The sequence below is a fragment of the Kogia breviceps genome, chromosome 14 (genome assembly GCF_026419965.1).
Source record: "Kogia breviceps isolate mKogBre1 chromosome 14, mKogBre1 haplotype 1, whole genome shotgun sequence".
Classification (NCBI taxonomy): domain Eukaryota; kingdom Metazoa; phylum Chordata; class Mammalia; order Artiodactyla; family Physeteridae; genus Kogia; species Kogia breviceps.
The window spans coordinates 54549032-54568207 of record NC_081323.1 but is presented as its reverse complement, the minus strand read 5'-3'; the positions used below and the strand labels follow the sequence as shown (position 1 = coordinate 54568207).

General features: G+C 61.2%; 1 protein-coding gene across 7 annotated transcripts; it reads right to left on the bottom strand.

Annotated features, from left to right (window-relative positions):
* Nucleotides 1-176: 176 nt before the first annotated feature.
* On the bottom strand, nt 177-18876 carry TRAF7 (TNF receptor associated factor 7). Of its 7 annotated transcripts, none has more exons than XM_059037543.2 (21): nt 18675-18876; nt 11224-11342; nt 10910-10967; nt 9293-9384; nt 6223-6339; nt 5638-5730; nt 5437-5470; nt 4590-4773; nt 4355-4489; nt 3479-3696; nt 3324-3397; nt 3049-3097; nt 2835-2962; nt 2556-2638; nt 1841-1880; nt 1623-1739; nt 1415-1537; nt 1142-1261; nt 924-1055; nt 724-843; nt 177-552 (listed from the first exon to the last, which is right to left on the bottom strand). In XM_059037543.2, exons 2-21 carry the CDS (start codon nt 11302-11304, stop codon nt 538-540), a joined length of 2013 nt encoding a protein of 670 aa, XP_058893526.1. In that variant the 5' UTR covers nt 11305-11342; nt 18675-18876; the 3' UTR covers nt 177-537. The 7 variants fall into 7 exon arrangements, with proteins under 7 accessions (XP_058893526.1, XP_058893530.1, XP_066869095.1 ...); XM_059037547.2 differs by having other exon boundaries at nt 4361-4489; nt 18675-18860; XM_067012994.1 differs by lacking the exon at nt 18675-18876 and adding an exon at nt 11667-11826.
* Nucleotides 18877-19176: the final 300 nt, after the last annotated feature.

Genomic DNA, 19176 nt, shown 5'->3' with positions numbered 1-19176 from the left:
CTAGCCGGTTCCTGACAGGGAGGAGAAGTCACCAAGAGTGTACATCCTGGGGATGTCAACAGGAGCCTCCTGTGGTCCCTGCCCAGCTTCCCTCCCACTGGCTGCTGGTGCCTGTGCTCCCCCCAGTGTCCTCTGATGGCCTCTTCCTCCCCCTGATGACCATCCCCACTCAAAGCCACAGTCTGTGCAGCTTTTATTTCAATCAGGAAGTAATCAAATTTATATACAGTCTAAAAACAGTAGAAAAGGTGAGTAAAAAGGCCCACAGTCCATCTGGAGTGGGGATGGAGGGTGGCCCTGGTGAGCGTCGTACCTGGCACCCAGACGGGCTGGGCACTGTCCTGGCAGTGACGATGACAAGGCCAAGCAGAGGGAGGCTCACTGGGCGCAGGGCAGGGAGGGCACCGTCTGCCTGGCTGAGTCTGCCTGCCTGTTCCCATGGGGCAGGCAGAGACCCCAAGACCAGCCCTGTGGCTCGCCAGACTTGGACAGGCCTAGGTCAGGCCCAGAGGAAGCCAAGACCTGGCCTGGATTCTGTTAGCAAGTCCACACCTGCAGGGGAAAGGCTCTGTTTCAGGTGCCCCTTTGGCCATCCAGCCCCAGAGCTAGCTGCCGTCCATACCTGCCCTTCACTGCCCACTGCCCAGGGCAGCTAGATCCCAACTCCCTCGCCCCCGCTCCCCCCATGCAGCCCCTTTGGATGGCCTGAGCCAAGGCACTGACCTTCACGGTGCTGTCCACAGCTCCTGAGAAGAGCCGGCCCCGGGACACAGCCAGCGCAGTCACACTGCCCTGGTGACGCAGCAGAGTCTGCGTGCAGATCATGTTGTCCATACTCCAGACCTGGGGGCACATGGGACATGAGGACTGCCCAGGCCTGGCACCCGCCCTGAGCCTCCCACCGTCGGTAGGCCAGCTCGCACCCTGAGAGACCGGTCATAGGATGCGCTGAAGACTTTGGTCTGGTCTGGCGTTGAGATGACCGCCAGGGCATACACAGTGCCAACGTGTCCTGTCAGGGTCCGCACCTGCTCCTTAGACTCAATGTCCCACACCTGAGGGGGCGGCACAGGCAGGTCAGAGACACAGATGGGGAAGACGGGCCCAGAGTCAGACCCTGCCCCTTGGCATCCACTCTTACGTGGATGAGGTTCTCATAGGTGCCACAGACAATGTGGTGATTCGTCACGGCAATAGAGTAGACGCTGCCGCCAGATGTCTGTAGGACGTGGATGCAGTCGAGGGTCCGGATGTCCCAGATCTATGGGCAAGTGCGTGCCACTTGGTCCCAGGCCAGGTGCCTCATCCCCTGGGCCTCTCAGCAGCCCACCCACCACCCAGGGTGCATGTGAGGGTCTCCCCACGCCGGCAGTGTGGGGGCAGGGCAGATGGAGCTGGCATAGGGAGGGTGCACCTTGATTGTCTGGTAGGAGCCGCTGTACAGGTAGCTCTGGGCGGCCACCAGGGCCCGTACCCAGTGGTTGAGGCCGGTGAGCTCCTTCTTCAGCTTCAGCTCGGTGCCCACAATGTCCCACACCTGTGGGAGAGGCCATGAGCACAGGCCTGGGGGGCAGGCACCGGCACCCTGCCACCCCGTACACACATACACCACCTTGCCTGACCTTGATGGCCTTCAGGGAGCCGCTGAAGAGCATGTTGTGTGAGGAGACCAGCGTGCACACTGGGTTGTCGTGGGCCCGGATCGTGTTCACCTTCTGCAGGTTTTGGATGTCCCAAACCTGGCGGGAGGGAGGAAGGGAAGCCTTAGGCCCTGGCTGAGCCCAGGCTCCAGTGGCACAGGGAGCCTGGGGGTCCCAGCCCACCCACCAGCCCCACTCACGATGATGGTGCAGTCGGCTGAGCCGCTGTAGAGCTTGCACCTGGAGAAGCAAAGCCAAGGTGTCAGGGTGTGAGAAGCCAGTACCCTCGCTAACAATGCCCTGGCCAGGCTGGGGGAGCACTGGCCACTGGGAATCTGCAGCCTGGGCCATTGCCAGGATCACTGCTGAGCCCAGCCTCGGTTTTCCTGTCTCAGTGAGGGGACCTTGGAAGTGGAGGCCCAGCCCCATGCCTGCCTGGCAAGCATCTGACAGCTGAGCTGGGAGGTAATTACCCCTGTTAGTGTTGCTGGCAGTCAAGCTGTTGCTTCCTGTGAGCCAGCATCTCTCTCTCATACACACACACTCACACACTCACGCCCACAACACGAAGCTTCATGACACAAGACAGGAGGGAAGGTCTAGAAGGGGCACCCTGGGAGTGAGGGGGTGGCCAGGCAGGCTTCTCTGTGGTGCTGTGCCCCGGGCTCTGGCTGCCTGAGGCTCTCCAGGGCCAAGGCTCTGCTCTGTGAATGTACAGCTTCAGAGATGGAAGGCCCACATGCTGCCACCTATGATTCAGCCCTGCTCAGGGTCGAGGGCGTCTCCCAGGAGGAGCAGACAGAGCCACTCTAGGACATGTGCAGCCACGGACTCAAGCTCACAGTCCACAGGACCTCCCATCCCCGGCTCCACATGGGCCCTGTGGCCTGTGGACACACGTGTGCCTGCACTCACCCCTGGATGCAGAGTGCCAGCACAATGCCATCATGACCCTCCAGCGTCTTCTGGCACTTGTAGGTGGTACACGTGTCCCACACCTGCAGAGACCAGGATCAGGGCAGGTCCCAGCAGGGTCAGCCAGGTGGCAGGGGGCACCATGGCAGGAATGACGTGAGCATGGGGGGAGGGGAGAAAGCCCCATCCATGGGCAGGCCTGGAGCCAGCAGAGGCTGGTGTGCAATGCCCACCCCTGCCCCACCAGGCTGCCAAGCCCCTAGGCAGGACCCTACCCACCTTGATGGTCTTGTCAGAGGAGCCGCTGAAGAGCAGGTCCCCCATTGAGTAGACGCAGAGACACCAGACGGGGCCCTGGTGACCCACAAAAGTTCCTTTGCACTTGAAGATCTGCTGCGGATCGTAGGCTGCAGAGAGATGGGGGAACTGGTGATGGGAGAACTGGAGGGGGCTTCGGGGATGGCAGCGGGAGCGGCAGTGGGCCCATACTCACATCCTAGGATGCCCATGTTCAGCCGTGCATTGATGTGGGACAGCTCGTCCTGTGAGGCCAAGAGTAGAGCAGAGGGTGGGGTGGGCAGGGCTCCACAGCCCTCCATGGCCCCAGGCCCGAGCTCTGCCAGGGCAGGGCAGATGCAGCAACAGCCCTCCCAGCACAGACACCTAATCATAAGTGGGAACAAGCCTCCTGCTGGGACCCAAGTTGAGAGATGGTCTTGTGTCCCCCACCCCACCCCACCTCCCTGCATCTGGCCCCTGCCCGCTCACATTCAACATGGACGCGTCCCTCCGGAACTCCATGAGGTCCTCGCTGAGCTTGCTCTGGTTTTCATCCAGGACATCTGTGTAGCAGGGACCAGGAGAAGGGTGTCAGGAACCAGGAGGAGGGGTGCACCCCTGCCACCTCTGGGCCAGGCTCTCACCGAACTTGAGCTCCAGACTCTTCTCCAGCTGGTCAATCTTCTCTGAGAGCTTGCCCAGCATGGAACGCAGGAAGGCGATCTCCTGGTCCTTCTGGGCCAGCGCCACATGCATCTCGTGGAAGCGGTCATCCGTCTGCTGCAGGAACTCCTTCAGGCCCTCGAAGCGGCAGGTCTCCAAGTGCGTCTCATACGTGTCCTGGTTTCCAATGAACGTGCACCTGGAGGGACAGGACAGCTGCCCTGCCCACCTGCTCAACTGCCTGCCCAGTTGGGCCCTTTCCTTTGCCTCCCCAACCCCAAGAATCTCTCTCAAATCCCACTTCTGTGCCCACTGCAGCCCCAATGGGCCACCATCCTCTGCATACCTGCATGCCCACCAACCCACCTACCCATCCTGCTTCTACGCAGCAATCCAGTCACTTCACTCCTGCTCAGAGCTCTTCAAGGGCTCCTCCACCACCTCACCAGCTTCCACCCTAAGAGCCAGCTGCTGCTTCTCCCACCCCCAACTCCCCTCTGCTCTCAACTCTGCCAGCTGCCGGAAGCCCTCACCCAGGTCTTTGCCTGGCTCGTGCCCACGCATGCATTCGTTGTCAGCTCGTGCCTTCCCCAACCACCCGCAGCTCCCTGACCGCTCCGTCCCCCATGTTCCCATGGTGCGCAGGTCTCCTCAGCACCTGTACCTCAGTTTGTAATTACACAGACGATGATGTGGTTCCCGCTAAGGTCGTCTCCCCAGAGCCCGGCAGACAGGCGGATCTCAACCAAGGTTTGCTGAAGGAGGGACCGTGAATGCCAGCCCAGGCCCACTCCCCACCTCGGGTCCACCCACCCCCACCCCGGGGCAGCCCCGTGCGCCCACCCCCGCCCACTCACCCGTACTTGGAGTGGGGACACTTGATGTGCTCGCACTCCTTGAGATGTGCCTCCAAGTTCATCTTGAGAAGGGGCGGGCAGCTGGGGTTGTTGGGGCACCGCACAGGCCTGTAGTCACAGCTGCCCTCGTGGTCCCTGGGGGAGGTGGGACGTGGGGCGGGGGGCTGAGTCCCCAGGGGCACCGGTTCTCAGTACCCCTGGGGGGTGGGGACTGGGGATGGAGGGGGGCACTTACTTCCGGGCGCTGAGCTTGATGGTGAAGGGACACCCTCGGGGGTCCACCTCAAAGACAGTGGGCTTCCCGCCCCCCACTGCCCGACAACCGTGCCTGCAGTGGATGAAGAGCTCGCCAATCTGCTCAGCCACCGCGATGTTGTTCACCACCACCGTCAGCTTGGCATTGTCCACGGGACACTTCTCTGGGGGGGAGGGCATGCTGACCCCACAGCCCACCTGGCCACCATCTCCCATGGCAGCCCTGCCCTGGGCACTGTGGCCAGGCTGCTCTGGGGAGACCATTCCCTGGTGGGCGGCAGGCCTGTAACACGCTCCCCCAGCTGGGTGGGCTGAGCCTCTGTCAGGGGCCTAATCCACCCGTCTATCTTCCCCTCTGGGGCGCCCGGAACAGGAAAGGGTGCACGGCTGGGCCACCAAGAATGACCACTGGGTGAGCAGGTGGTGGCAGAGGCCTCTCAGTTGACCCGAGAGTCTGGGGCAGGGCCAAGAGAGCTGGGGACAGAGCATGGTGAGGGCCAGTCCTGGGCCAGCACTAAGGCCTGAGACGGTGAGGCCAGCAGCCTTGACAGCAGGGGCAGCGTCCAAGAGAGTGGGTGCTGTGCCCAGAAGGCCCACCCACACCCACCGTGGGGCGGGCTCTAAGCTGTCGTGCTAGTCAAGGTCTTGAGCCTGGCCTGAACCTGGCCCGAGCAGTCACCCAGGAACCACTGCCGCAGGAGGACTAGGGAGAAGTGGCTGTGCAGCCAGGGTCTCCATCAGTGCTGGGCCCAGGCTGGACCTCCCAGGAGGGACCTCCCCACCGCTGAGGAATAAAGGTGGCCGAGCCTAGGCTGAGAGGGCCTTACCTGACTTCAAGGCGCATCTTCGACAGAAGGTGTGCTGTGGAGAAAACAGGCGGATTGGGGTGTGGCTGCAGAGCTGCCCCCACCCCGTGCCCACTGCAAAGGGCACCTGCTGGGCGGCCAGACCAGGCCTGTGAGCGAGGCCAAGGCTCCCCATGAAAGGGGCCTCATGGTGATGCACAGGTCGGGGAGGAGCAGCCTCACCCCACACGTGGTGATCACAGGGTCCTTGAACACACTGCAGCAGAGCTGGCAGCAAAGCTTCACCGAGGGCTGCTCGGCAAACACCAGCGGCTCCTAGAACAGGCAGGGCTGGGTGAGGGTGGGGCCTGGGACTGCAGACATGGGTGCGGGTATCCAGGGCACCCAGCCCCTTCCCCTGAGGGCCTGGCCTGCCCTCTTGGGGTGGAAGCACCTCGGCCAGGGTGTGTCCTGAGAGGAGGAGTCCGCTGAAGCCTAGGGCTGGGCCTGAGCTCCAGCAGACCTGAGCAGGAAGGATCCCTCCAGCCATGCCCTCACCCCATGACACCTACCCTCTCCCTGGGACAGAGACTAGAAAGGGCCCCACATGGGACCAGCCTTTCATTCCCAAAGCTGATGCCTGGGCAGCCCCTGGGGTGGGGAGTGAGAAGAACGTGACTGGGGGACCCAGCCCAGCCCCCCACGTCCCTGACATGGACCCGTGCAGATCAGGGGCCCCGATCAGGGTCTGAGGGGAAGGTGCCCCCACTGCCCCAGGATGGGGAGGGTCCCTTGGAGTCTGCACCGAGCCTTCCCGGCCACACCTACCGGCTCCTCCTCCTCCTCGGGCAGCGAGAACGTGGAGCGCAGGGACATGCTGGACTCCGAGTGCAGGGAGCGGACGGAGATGGCCGAGTCAGAGCGGCGTGGGGTGCTGATGGGGGGCTGCGGGGAGACAGGCGGCCGTCAGCTGGCTGGAGGGCCGGGCTTGGAACCCCGTCCCAGTGGGCGCCCACTTAGCCCACAGCCCGTGTGCGCGGGGAGCCGGTGTGACGCCCAGGCCCCGCCTGCCTGGCAGTCCTGGCCCTGTGGTTGGGACGCCTGCTCAAATCTGCCAACTTTCTTTGTGTAAATGGAGAGACTTCCTGCTATTCAATTCTACGAGGACACGCTCAGCTTGCTTCCTGCTTCCCGTGAGGGAATGTAGGCCACAAAGGGGACACCTCCACCAGCCAATCCCGCGGCGGGGGTGGCCATGGCCCCCAGACTGCTGGAAGGAAGGGGGTGGAAGGCTGGCCATGGGAAGCTGCAGGGCTTCAGGTGCCCGCCGGGCTCAGCCACCCGCCTGGCCGTCCTGGCCGGGGATGCTAGCCCAGGCCAGTGAGGATCCCTGTGAGGAGGCGGGGATACCCCCACCAAACCCCAGCCAAGCTTCTGAGAGCAGGAGGGGGGCCATGGGTACTCATCTCTGCCTGAGCCACCAGAAACACGGATCTGGGGGAGTGCCAGGGCAAGGGGTACTGTCCCTTCCTCCCCTCTGGGCTTGGAACTCTCCAGAAGAGATACTCCAAGAGCAATCGCTCCCCATGCTCTTCCCCTCCTGCCCTGAAGCTTCATTCATGAGCCATAAACCTCCTGCCACCACCCCCAGCCCACCTGTTCCCTCTAGGTCCCAGCCACTCTGGGACCTGGCTGCCTCTGTCTAAGCCTCTGTGGGTGTGGGGACTGTTGGAATGATCCCCTCCCCGCCAGCCCGGGGTGTGGGACCCACCGCGGGCAGAGGGAGGCTGGCCGAGCAGTTCCAGGGCCCGGCTTCCCCGAGTGGGTGCAGCAGAAATCAGTGTCCCCAGCATGCCCGCAGACAGGGACCTCCCTCACCAGGGCAGCGCCCACCTCCCATCACAGCATCTCAAGTGGCATGTTTGCATGGAAACGCCACATGAGGAACAAGAGGGGAAATCAGAAAAAGTGAGTCAAATTATCCCCAGGGCAGCGATGGAAACCAGAGGGTGAGAGCAGGTCCAGATAGGATCTGGGCTAAGCATACGGGACCTGGCCTGGCTCTGTTCTCCCCTGCCCCCCAAGCCCCCTATCCCCCTGCCCGCCTGCCCCTTGCAGGGCTCCCATTCCTCCTGAGTGAAGGGTCTGTGGCTGCCAGGCCTGGGCTGGGGGCAGGGTAGCTGGCCCTAAAGTATAGGGCCTGGGGGAAGACCCGGCTCCCCAGGGCAAACAGAGGGGGCAGCCTGTGGGGGCCAAACATCCAACAGAGATGGTGCCCAGGTGGCTGCGACTCAGGGCCCTCACAGCACACACCTACCTCCTTAGAGCCACCAAAACCCAAGGATTCCAGAAACCATAGGCATGGGGAATTCACTTCCTTCAAGGCCCAGCTGGGCAGGCAAGCCTTCTTTTCCCAGCCTCATTCCGTGGGCAGGTCACAGGTCCCGGAGACCGAGGCAGGCAGAGCCCAAGGGAGGGGGAGCTCGTGCTTAGGGAGGGCCTAGTGCAGTGCTGGGCACACAAATGTGTTTGTCTGAATAATTAAAAATACTTTTTAGGCTTCCCTGGTGGCACAGTGGTTGAGAGTCCGCCTGCCGATGCAGGGGATGCAGGTTCATGCCCTGGTCCGGGAAGACCCCACATGCTGTGGAGCGGCTGGGCCTGTGAGCCATGGCCGCTGAGCCTGCGCGTCCAGAGCCTGTGCTCCGCAACAGGAGAGGCCACAACAGTGAGAGGCCCGCGTACCACAAAAAAAAAAAACAAAAAAAACTTTTTTTCTCTCTATTAAATAGGAAACAAAGGCCTGGCTGCCCAGCATGAGGAGAAGCCTTCAGTGCTGGGAGGCTAGAAGGGCTGGAGCACTGGCCGGGGGCCGTCGGGGGCTCTGAGGGAAAGCAGAAAGCAGGCACAGGAGAGGTGAGTGACAGTGGGAGGGTGCTCGTGTCCCACCCCCATCAGCTGGGCCAGCCTTCGCTTCCTGCAGCAGTCCCAGAGCTGGGCGAGGACCGACAAACAAGGAATGGCCACTGTGACCCTGGCCACATGGCCTGGGCACTGACAGCCAGCTCCAACTCTGACCCGAAGCCCTTCCTCACTGACCCCAGCCTAGGCCTGTCCATCTTTCCCCACCTGCTGAACCCTGTCTCCCTCGTTAGGAACCCCAGACTTGGGGCCTCTGCCTTTACCCGGCAACCCACCCATTCATCCTCTGCTCAGCAACAGAGGAAGCTTTAAAAATGGGGATATGGGAACCTCCCTGGTGGCGCAGTGGTTAAGAATCTGCCTGCCAATGCAGGGGACACAGGTTTGAGCCCTGGTCCGGGAAGATCCCACATGCCGTGGAGCAACTAAGCCCATGTGCCACAACTACTGAGCCTGCACCCTAGAGCCGTGAGCCACAACTACTGAAGCCTGCACGCCCTAGAGCCCGTGCTCCACAACAAGAGAAGCCACCGCAATGAGAAGCCTGTGCACCGCAAAGAAGAGTAGCCCCCACTCGCCACAACTAAAGCCCACCTGCAGCAATGAAAACCCAACGCAGCCAAAAATAAATTTAAAAAAATATATGGGGATCTGACCTTGTTACCCTCCCGAATGAAACTTCTGTGGCTCCCACCCCCACAAGATGGAGCCAAACTTGCCTCTTTTCAGCCTGCAGGCACCACACCCTCTGGCTCAGCCACCCTCACCAGTGCCTCTCTCTGGAAACCCAGCCATGGGTGCTTAGGCCTCAGGGTGTCGCACATGCTGGGCTCGACACCAGCTCGCTTCACCCTCAGACCTGAGCTTGCGGCTGAGCCTCCACCTTCAGCTCCTGGGCCCTGGGCACCTGGAGGGAGGGCATGGTGGGAGGCAGGATCTGGAGGGGTGGGGAGGGGGAAGCGAGGCGCAGACCTACCATGCTGTCCTCCTCATCCCGCGGGGAATAGGCGAGGGAGCTGGAGGAAGAGGGCGTCCTGCGGTGCTGTTTGTATGTGCTGGTCCCATCGGCTGCGAAGAAAAGAGGGCTGAGATGCTGTGAGCAGGGCCGTGCGGGGAGGCCTGACCACCGTGGCAGGCAGTGGGCTCCTTCACAGATGGGCCAGGCAGGGGCGGAGGCTGGGCTGGGGGTTGTGGTTGCCTCCCCAGGTCTAACCAGTGCCTGCAGCTCACCCGCAGGGCTCAGCCTGCCCTGGACAGTCCCAGCGCTAAGCCCAGAAGCTCCCAGCCCCAGCCCTGCCACCCACAGGCAGAGAGGTCTGAGGCCCCTCAGCTGGTACGTGGTGGGGCCAGGATGGCAGCCTGGTGGTCTATGTCTCCTCTCTGCCCACCTCCTCCCCTGGTGCGGCCAGAATCTGCCGCAGGCCCACTTGGCCTCCTACAGGGAAGGCTGCTGAAGGCATGGCCCTCGTCCTCCTGCACATCACCCCGGCTGCCCAGAGAAGGCACTGGTCAGGGGTCCACGTGGGAACAGGAGCCAGCCTCACAGGCCCTGAAGGCAGTAGCCAGAGGCCTACAATGGCCAACACTGGTCTCAGGCCCCAGCCAGGGCCAGATGTCACAACAACCAGCCCCAAAGGCCTGGTTCATGATCCAGGCTTCAAATGGCTGCCCTGTGACTGGGCCTCAGTTTCTCTGTCTATAATGAGAAGGGCTGGGCGAGGCAACTGTTCATGCCTGGTCACTGGCTCTGACCATCCCTGACACTGAGGGAGTTGCTGGGTTGGCCACGGGCGAGACAGGCCCCCATTACTCTGCCCGGGAGCTTTTGACTGACACGACAGAGTGCTACATGGTTTTTAACGGTAGATAAGAAATTAAAGAACAATTACTCGGGTGATGCAATTAGGGGGTATGTATATTTGCTTTTTCCTCAGAAAAGAACATCTAAGAAAAAAAGAGGGCTCTTTCCCAGCCCCCGAGGGGGTCACCCAGCAGTAAAAAGGAGCCTGTGTGAGCAGATGTCCATGGTGGCCTGGTGACCCCACCGAAAAGTGTATCCAGAAGATACCGTGGAAAAGCAATTAAAAACTAATTAGCAGCTGGTGTTCTCCTACGAGGAGCAGAGTCCTGAAAAGGCAGAAGAACACACACTGCTCCCCAGAAGCACCAGTCCTGACAGGAGTGGCACAATGCCCTCATGTCTTCGGGAAGGAGGCTGTGCCCTCATGGTCTAGTTCCTCACCGCCTCCCAGAAAACACAGTGCTGAGGGCTCAACCATGGGACCAGAGTCGGGAAAGGATCCTGTGAGTACTTCTTATCACCTCCCCATGCCCAGCCTGTCCCCAGTCCTGACCTTTCAGAGCCTGCTAGAAGCCTGGGTGGGATGAGTCAGGGGTCACTTGATAAAGGACAGGTGTGCAAAGTGGTGCCGGAGAAGTCGGGCAGCCCACCCCAGAGATGCGGCAGGCGAGGCCCCAGGAGGCAGGTGCAGGAGGATGTGGGGGTGTGGGAGGAGGATGCGGCAGTGGAACAGGAGGGAGCAGGATGGGGGACTCCTGCCCAGCCCACGCTGGCCTGGGCTCACAGGCTCACCTTTTGTGATGGTGGTGACAGCCGAAAAGGCGGGCCCAAAGGTCGTTTCCATTCTGGTCTGGAGAGAGAACAGATGAGACTTGGCCTTGACCCCAGCGAGGATGTGGATACACACGGACATGAGCTGACATGCTTTCCCACTAACGAGTCCACATGCGTGCATATACTCGGACATGCCAACCACACACACGGCATGGCCCACCCAAGGGACCTCCAGGTAGGGAGAGGACTGCTCTGGAAGCTCTTCTGGGGCCTTGGGTATGTGGGGTGTGCACAGAGGCAGACCCTTCCCCGAGGGTGTCTGTCCCCCTTACCCCGGTGGCGGCGTCTGGGGTAGGAAGGTTGCTAGGCCCCCCGGAGAAGCGGTTGTAGCGGGCGCTCTTGCCCGAGCTCATGCTCTAGAGAGGCATCTAAGGTCCTCGGGCAGCGTCCCCTATGGGTGGAGCACAAATGAAGGGCTTTGGAGATGGTGGCCAAGCCCCTGTCGGTTGGTGGGGCCGCTCCACAGAGGCAGGCCCCCTCTGGCCAGTCCACCACAGGGCACGCTTCAGTCTCTCTCCACCACCGATCCCAACAAGGGCAGGTCCATGCGGGCAAAGTCCCTTCCCCTCCCTCCCGTCCCAGGTGTGCACAGGCCAGAGGAAAGGAGGAGACCCTGGGTGCAAGCAGGCAGCTGACATTCAGTTCTACCTTGCTTTAAGGCTTAACACTTTGGAAAAGCCCACCAGCTCCACCCCAGAGCTGGAGAGCCCCTCACCCCTGCTCTGTCTGCTCCTCTGGGTCCGAGGTCTGAATGTCCCTGTGGCCAAGGCTGGGTATACACAGCAGGACAAAGCCACAGGCCTGTTTCCTTCCAGGGCAGGTGTGGTCAGGCCGAAGCCGCCTGGTCTGCAGGATGTCGGGGATGCTGGCCATGCCTGCAGAGAACCTGTGGGGGATGTACCTGGAGCCCAGCCCCTCACCAGCCTCATCACATGCAGAAAGCCCCTTCGGGCGGGGGAGGAGCGAAGAGCTCCGACTCTTGACCTTGTGCAGGTCACCCACTCCAGGAACAAAGGGTGCCCCAGTGTGACCCAGTCTCAAGGGCTGGGGTGGCAGGGAGAAGGCACAGTGGGAATCATCCCAGGTCTCTGGTGACTCCCACCCAAGAAGAGAGGAGCTAGATGGGCCCTGAGAGAGCTAGCCAGGCCCAGGTGTACCCACAGAGTAGGAAGAGATTAGAAAGAAAAGGAGACCCAGTCAGCAGCTCACACTAGGATGGGACCCCAGGGAGAGCTGCTCCATTCCCAAGACAGCGCCCACCCTGTGGTGGGCTTATCAGCAGGCACCCCCTGGGAGCGGTCTTCCCCATGTCAGGACCCTCAACAGTCTGTAGCCAGGAGCACAGTCTCCCCCTGCAGCAGTCAGCTGTGTTGAGAGCCACGAGACCAGCGGCTTGAAGCCAAGCTCCCCACGGGGAGGAAGGCCACACGCTCAGGACTGCTGTCAACAGGCCCACTTGAGTTCTCCACCTCAGGACACCCCCAGCAGCATCCCCTGGACTGTGGGCTCATTGCCTGGAGCCTGGCCCAGCCATTAGACCAGCATCAGGAACTGCTCTAGGAGGTCAGGCTCATCTTGCTCCTGGGGCCGCGTGGCAGGCAGGGGCCCACGCTGTGGTCTGGAGTTCTGCAGGACTGTGAGGCTCCAGGGGGGAAGGGCTGTTAAGCTCCCCACACTGTGGGAGAAGGCGGGAGATGGTCTCTGCCCCCTACTGTGAGTCCAGCAGAGAGCAACTGTACAGTCCGGCTGGTTCTGGCACCTTCCACACCAGGTTCTCCTGACCTGGACCATCTAGTGACATCCATGCCCCACCCCCCCATGGCCAAGCAGTGTGACGTGGGGCCCACCCAATGGTCCCCCAACCCGGCCTGCAGGTCTGCAGGGAGGGGGTAGGCTCTCAAGCATACCCCGCCCTCTGCACTGTGCTCCCAAGCTGCCCACCCCTTCAAATGCCACCTGCACGCCACCCTCCCAAACTTTGAGGCTCAGGCATTGACAGAGTGGCTCTTGGCCCCTGCAGTTGGCATTGCCATGAGGCACCACCCCCACAGGGCTCTGAGCCCCTATGGGTCTGGCTAGATAGGGGATCCTGAGAGCTTGGCCAAAGCCCCCCGGTCCTGCCCACCACTCTCCCTGCTGTGACTCAAGGGGCTTGGCTGCCTGCCCCAGCCCAGGCTCTCTGGTGGCTTGTCCTCTCAGGGGAGAGACAAGGGCTCCTGAGAGTGGGCAGCACCAGGCCCTCAGGCAGAGGGGTGAAAGGGGCTTGTCCAGAGGCCCACCTCCAGCCCGGCTGTGAGTCTGCACGCTAAGCAGGAAGTCTTGGGGGCTGCCCTGCTTGGTGTAAGGACACTGGCTGTGGTGAGGCCCAGGTGAGGCCCAGACAGTGGAGAGTGGGAGCTCCAAGACTCGTCGCATCAGCATGAAAAGCTCCGCCCTTTGGGGAAACCCAGGGTTGGCTCCAGCCTTAGCACCACGGGGGCGGAAGTAGGAGGTGTCACAGGGAGGCCACTGGCTGACACTGACCTGGATTTTACAATTCATCTGCTCCTTCCAGTGCAAGCTCCCAGGGCCAAGAAGCCAGCTGCTGGTTTCAGCAAGCGGCACCCATGGTCCGGGTGGCCAGGACCACAGCAGGTGCTCCCCCAGGACCTCAGCCAGCCCGCTGCCCACCCCCCTTCGGTGCCGGGTGCCCAAGTGCCTGTTGCTGCAGCCTGGGAGAGCTGGCGTCTGGCTGTCCTGCACTCTGAAGTGAAGTAAACAGAAAGGCATGCAGGGCCCGCAGGGCAAAATGCAAATCAGGCCGAAAAGTCTGCAGACAGCCAATAGCGGTCAGGCCCTCAGTGATGACATAGGACCCGGTAGGGGACGTACAAGACTGGCCCCGAGAACCAAGCTGAGTGAGGGAAGGAGGGAGGAAACCATTTCCCGGTTCACAGGGTGTGCAGCCCCAGCCCTGGACAGCGGGGTGGGGGGAAGATCCTGCTCGCCCCTCCCACCCGGAACCAGAACCAGAGATTGCATCCAGAGCATCTCGGAATTGAGCAAGATGCCCTCCGCCTGCCCTCAGGCTGGTCCCTGGGGGCTGCATTTCGCAATAATAGTCTTCCCCAGTATCCTCTGGCTCTGGAGGCCAAAACCCCAGAAACGCAACAGCACATGCAGCACTCCCCTGGCTGGGGCTACAGAGAGGCTGGGCTCAGCCCTCCTGGGGGTGTGCCCTGGCCCCCCAGGGGAGGAGGTCTCTTCCCCACCCCACAGTCAGCCTGAGGCTCTTAGGCAGGCAGGAAGTTGTCAACTAGAGCAAGTATCCTCAGCCAACCCAGAGCCTAACCCAGAGCCTGGCCTCTCTCAAACTGGGAAAAGCCTTGGGATGGGCCAACTAGGGAGACCTGGGGTTGGGGAGGGTGAGAAAGGGCTTCCCCTCAGTCCTTCCCCACTCCCTGCCAAGTCCCCACACCTCCTGTTCCCAGGTGCCTCAGCAGAGCCCAGGGGAGGGACTCAGGGATTCTATCCCAGAAAGAGAAAAGCCCCCAGGTCCTGATGGAAATGGGGCTGTCCACCTTGGATATGGCTGATGGGAGAGTGGGACCTATGGATGCTTAGGGTCCGTGCAGGAGCAGCCCATCCCCTGCCTCGCCTGAGCCAAGGGTCAAGACCCAGGGGTCTTTGTCCACCCACATCCATGTCTAAGGGGCTCCTGGGGCCTGTGGTGCACTCACCACCCAATGAGGAACCAGAGATCTGCCCAGAACGCCCCAGCCCCTGCACTTCTCCACCACAGCCCCTCTTCAGGAAAGCCCCTCACCAGCCCCCTTCTCTGAGCAGCCTGCGCAGGAGGGCAGGCCAGCTCCATCGGGGCCCCTCCTCAGCCTGTCCCCTGGAGGGAGCCCAAAGGGATCTTCTGGGGCCTCACCCTCAGGATTGTGGGACATGACCCCCCTTTTCCTTAGGAAGTACCCAGAGGGGGTGTGGGTTAGGCATGGTCCCGTGGCTGGCAGCCAGTGGAGCGGCGGCCTAGGCTGGCCATGCCAGAGCTGGGGGCAGTGGGGTAGCCAGACGAGGCCAAGCCCCACCTCAAGGCAGCTCCTCTGATAGCCCTAGGCAGCAGATGTGATGGGGTTCCCTGAACAGCACATGCTGAGCCAGCAAGGGGGTGGACTGCCCTATAAATGTCATCAGGCCACACATTTGGCACCGACTGCCCCAGGGAGGAGCGTGGTTGGCTCAGGAAACCTCGGTCCTTCCTGCCACGGCACTGTGGGTGGCCAGCTGGCTGGACTGTGGCTGGAGCTCCAGGTGCAGCCCCTGGCATCACCTGCAGACCGCACAGCCCCCCAGTAAGCCCTTCCCTGGGCCCCCAGGCCCAAGCCCAGGCCAGGCTGCCAAATCCTATAGACACAGGCCTGGTTGCCATAGCAAAGCCACACACACTTCCCCTGGCTGTTTCCTGGAGTCCCCTTCATATGCCTTTTCCATCCCAAACAGGAAGGGTGTGATGCTGGGAACCCACTCAGCAGGCCCTGATCTGAGGTCTGCTCTGCCTCCCTTCCCTCCCAGCACTCAGCCCAGACCTTTGCCCTCACCTTGCTATCCTTCCCTCGGTATCCACAGCCCGGACTCCCCAGAGGTTTCAAAGCTGCCTGCCTAGACACCTGCTGTGACCTCCCCTCCCAAGGGCTCTGCCCCCTTGCACCCTCCACCCAGCCTCCTGGCCTTTCCTGTCCAGGTCCAGCCTTTCCAGCCTCCCTGGCCCCCTGTGCTAGAGGGAGGGAGTCTCTCCTGCTCTGTGGCCTGGCCTTAACCCCCACTTGGCAATGGGAATGGCTTCCCTTCCCCAGTGCCCTTGGGGCCAGCCTCATCTCCCCATCCTTTTTTTCCCACATCTGATGGCCATGTATGAGGTGGGAACCTGGCCCAGCCTGGGGGACATCCAGAGGGCTTCCTGGAGGAAGGGGTTGGCCAGATCCAGAGCAGGGAGAGAATGTTCTGGGAACAGGTGGTATTCATTCCCCCTATCTCAGTGTCTGGCTGCAGGGCCACTTTTTCCTGTCCACACCTTCCCTCCACTTCAGTGCCCATCCTAGCTTCGACTGCAGGGGCGGAACTGGGAAGCATGTCCCTAAATTAGTGGATCTAAACTCATGGAAACAGGCCCTGGGCCTCCGCCCAAGAGCCAAGTAGCCAGCAGTGCCCGGGCCCAGTCTGCACCTCCAGGCTCCCTTGGCCGTTTTCTCATCGCTCCCTGCGTGGCTTCTGTCTCCTGGGCTTCCTCCTTCTTGCTCCCCTGTAGAAGTCAGGAAGGGCACACAGTCCCTGGGCCAGATCTGGGTCTGGAGGTGACCGGGAGCATGGAGGGCAGAGGTCTGGCCCAGCCCACTCCTCCGTCTAGCCCTCGTGATCCAGCCCTCTGGCACATTCCTCCAGTCTTGGTGTCTGCTGGGCTGCTCCTTCCCCGCTGGGTGCCCTCCCTAGGTGCTCCTGGGATTGTTCACCCCTCCAAAAGGCTTCCAGACAGCCCGCCTTCCTCTGCCTACGGCGGCCAAGGGCCAGGTGTGCACAGTGACGTCAGCACCCCCCCAATGCCCACCTCCTACTTCGCCTGCTCCACCTGACTCCACACTCCTCCGGGGAGCAACCATACCTCTTCTGCCCCACAGCCAGTGTACAGCGGACACTGAAGGCATCTGTTGAGAGGGGTTGGTGGGTCCATCTTCATGGGTCTGAGTCAGAGGTCTTAAGTCCTAGGTGCCCACCCACAAGTGCCAGACTCAGACCTGAGTTCAAATTCTGCTTCTGCCACTTAATAGGTGTGCGACTCTGGGCAAGTTATTTGCCTGCCAGGTCCTCGGATTTCTCACCTATTAAATGGAGTGGATGTACCCAAGTCTGGAAGGAACTGTGAGAGATGCCATGTGAGTTAACAGTGAAGGCTCCACTGACATCAGCTCCTCCCTGAAAACTGAAAATGGAAGCCAAGAGGCCACACCGGACACAGACAGCCAGCGAGGGGTCACGGCCAAGGCTGACCAAAGCCCTGTTCCTTCTGCTTCCTCTGTTGCCGCAGGCAAACTGAGGAGCTCCACCTTGCAAGTAAGCCAGCCCCTCCCCAAGCCATGCCAGCTAGCGGCCAAATTACCATGTCTGGGCTGCCGAAGCCTCCCAAGCGGCTCAGGCCCTTCAACTCCATCTTCTTCCATTTCCCAAACTGTCCATTCCTTTGTCCAGCCAACTGGCTAAGGTTCACATCCACTGCAGGCCAGGCCCTACGCTCCTTCCCAGCCTGTCTCTTTCAGCCAGACTGCCCTTTTCCCTGCTCTCCCCCAGAGGGAGGTTCTGGCTTCCTGAAGATAGTACTGCTATAGGATGCAGGCACCTTGAGACACAGGGCCTGGGGTTTCTATGGAGTAACTTGAATGCGCAGAGCAGTGAAAATGGGAATTTATGACGGAGCGGGGGAAGGGGTGTGGGAAGGGAGGGGCCCAAGAAAAGGAATGAGGAAGAGAGAGGCCACATAGTTGGCAAAGGCCAGGGGGTGGGCAGGCCCCGCCTGTGTGAGTGTGGGGAGGGGTCTGAGGGATAGAAGGGTGTGCTGACAGGCTGGGCAGCATAGAGCTCTAAGCAAGGGACACAGCAAAGTAGGATGGCACCCCTCCCCCCTAGAGCAGGGTGCGATCCAGCAGGACCCCAGACTCATCCGCAGCTGACCACCCTTACCTGGCTCAAGCAAACCAGGCCTGGGCAGCCAGACCCAGTGAGAACTAGGAGAGGAGGGCCCCAACCCACACTCCTCTGCACACAAGCCAGCCTCCTCACTCTCCTACTTCCCCACTGAAGCCAGCAGTCCATCCTCCACTCACAACCAGAGGCTCTTTACTAGTCTTAGATCTGATGCCCTCTCTCCTGTGCTTAAGTCCTCCAACAGCCTCCCTTGTAAGCACAATACAATCCCCATCCTGCACTCTGGTGTGTCTTCACCAATTCACCTCTCACGACGTTGCCAGTACCCGCTGGTGTACGCTGAGCTTCCTCACCCTGGGCCTTTGCACATCTTGCTACCTCTGCCCAAAAAGCTCTTCCAGCAACTTTCCAGGATGGGATGCTCACTGTAGGTGCCCCCTCCCCAAGGCATTCGGTACTCTCTTTCTCAATACCTTGCTTCTTTTTTTCATAGCACCTATTACAAATCCCCATGACTGTGTCTGGATATTGTCAATCCCGCGCCCCTCTCTAGTTCACCCGTTCTCAAAGGGGGTACGCTTGGAAATGTCTGGAAACATTTTTGGTTGTCACCTCGGGGGTGGGGGACGTTACTGGTATCTAGTGGGTGGACACCAGGGATACTGCTCAACACCCTACAAGGCACAGCAGGGAATGATGGGCACGAAGTATCAAGAGTGGCGAGGTTGACAAACCCTGCTAGGAGAACTGGGATCATGCTCTCCGCAGTCTCCCCGCGCCTACGACACTGCTGGGCACCCGGCGGCGATCAGTAAACGCAGGAAGAAGGAATGAATAAAGGAGAGAATGGAGAAAGGGAGTGAGTGACGGACCAGCTGACAGACAGACGGACTGACGGGGGAGACCCCGGAGCGTCTCAGCCCCGCCCCCCAGGCCCGACCCATTCCCCAGACACCAACACGCCGGCCCTCCGCCCCTCCGCGCGGGCCCAAGGCGCGAGCCCCAGGCGCGAGCCCCAGGCCCGGCACGCCACTAGGACACTCACCCGCCCGTGGCCGCTCGGGAACCGCAGCGCCACCCTCCCGCTTCATCGTGCCCCCTCTACCGTTGGCCGGGAAAGGGACAGGACGTTCGAGCCGGAAGCGCTCGGGCGCTGTGCCCGCCGGGATTTGCAGTTCCCTGGCTCTCGGGGCCCGAGGCGGACGCCTTACTCGAGGCTCTTCAGAAACTACGACTTCCGGCGGCTCAGATGTTGCGGGGCGGGGTTGGTGGCTTCAGAATCACTCTATGTTGCAGATCGGACTCTGATTGGCTATGTATATCCGTCGCTCACAGTTAAGTTCAATGGCCTCTGCAAAAGGGTGGAGCTTCGGATGTCTGGTCCGGGAGATCGCCCCCAAAAGAAATGTCAAGGCTCGATTGGTGGAGACTTGGAGAGTAGAGAAAGGAGCGTATCAGCGGTGAAGAGAGGAGGTACTTCCGCTAGGATTGCCCAATCGCAGAGGTGGAGCAGTTTCTATAAAAGCTTGAGTCTCAGGATCGTCCGT

Excerpts from the sequence above, each read along its gene's own strand:
- TRAF7 (XM_059037543.2), bottom strand. The coding sequence starts at position 11,304 with ATGAGCTCGGGCAAGAGCGCCCGCTACAACCGCTTCTCCGGGGGGCCT. Across the intron at positions 5,471-5,637 it reads CTGTGATCACCACGTGTGGG|CACACCTTCTGTCGAAGATG; the intron begins GTGAGGCTGCTC and ends TTTTCTCCACAG. Across the intron at positions 4,490-4,589 it reads ATCAAGCTCAGCGCCCGGAA|GGACCACGAGGGCAGCTGTG; the intron begins GTAAGTGCCCCC and ends CACCTCCCCCAG.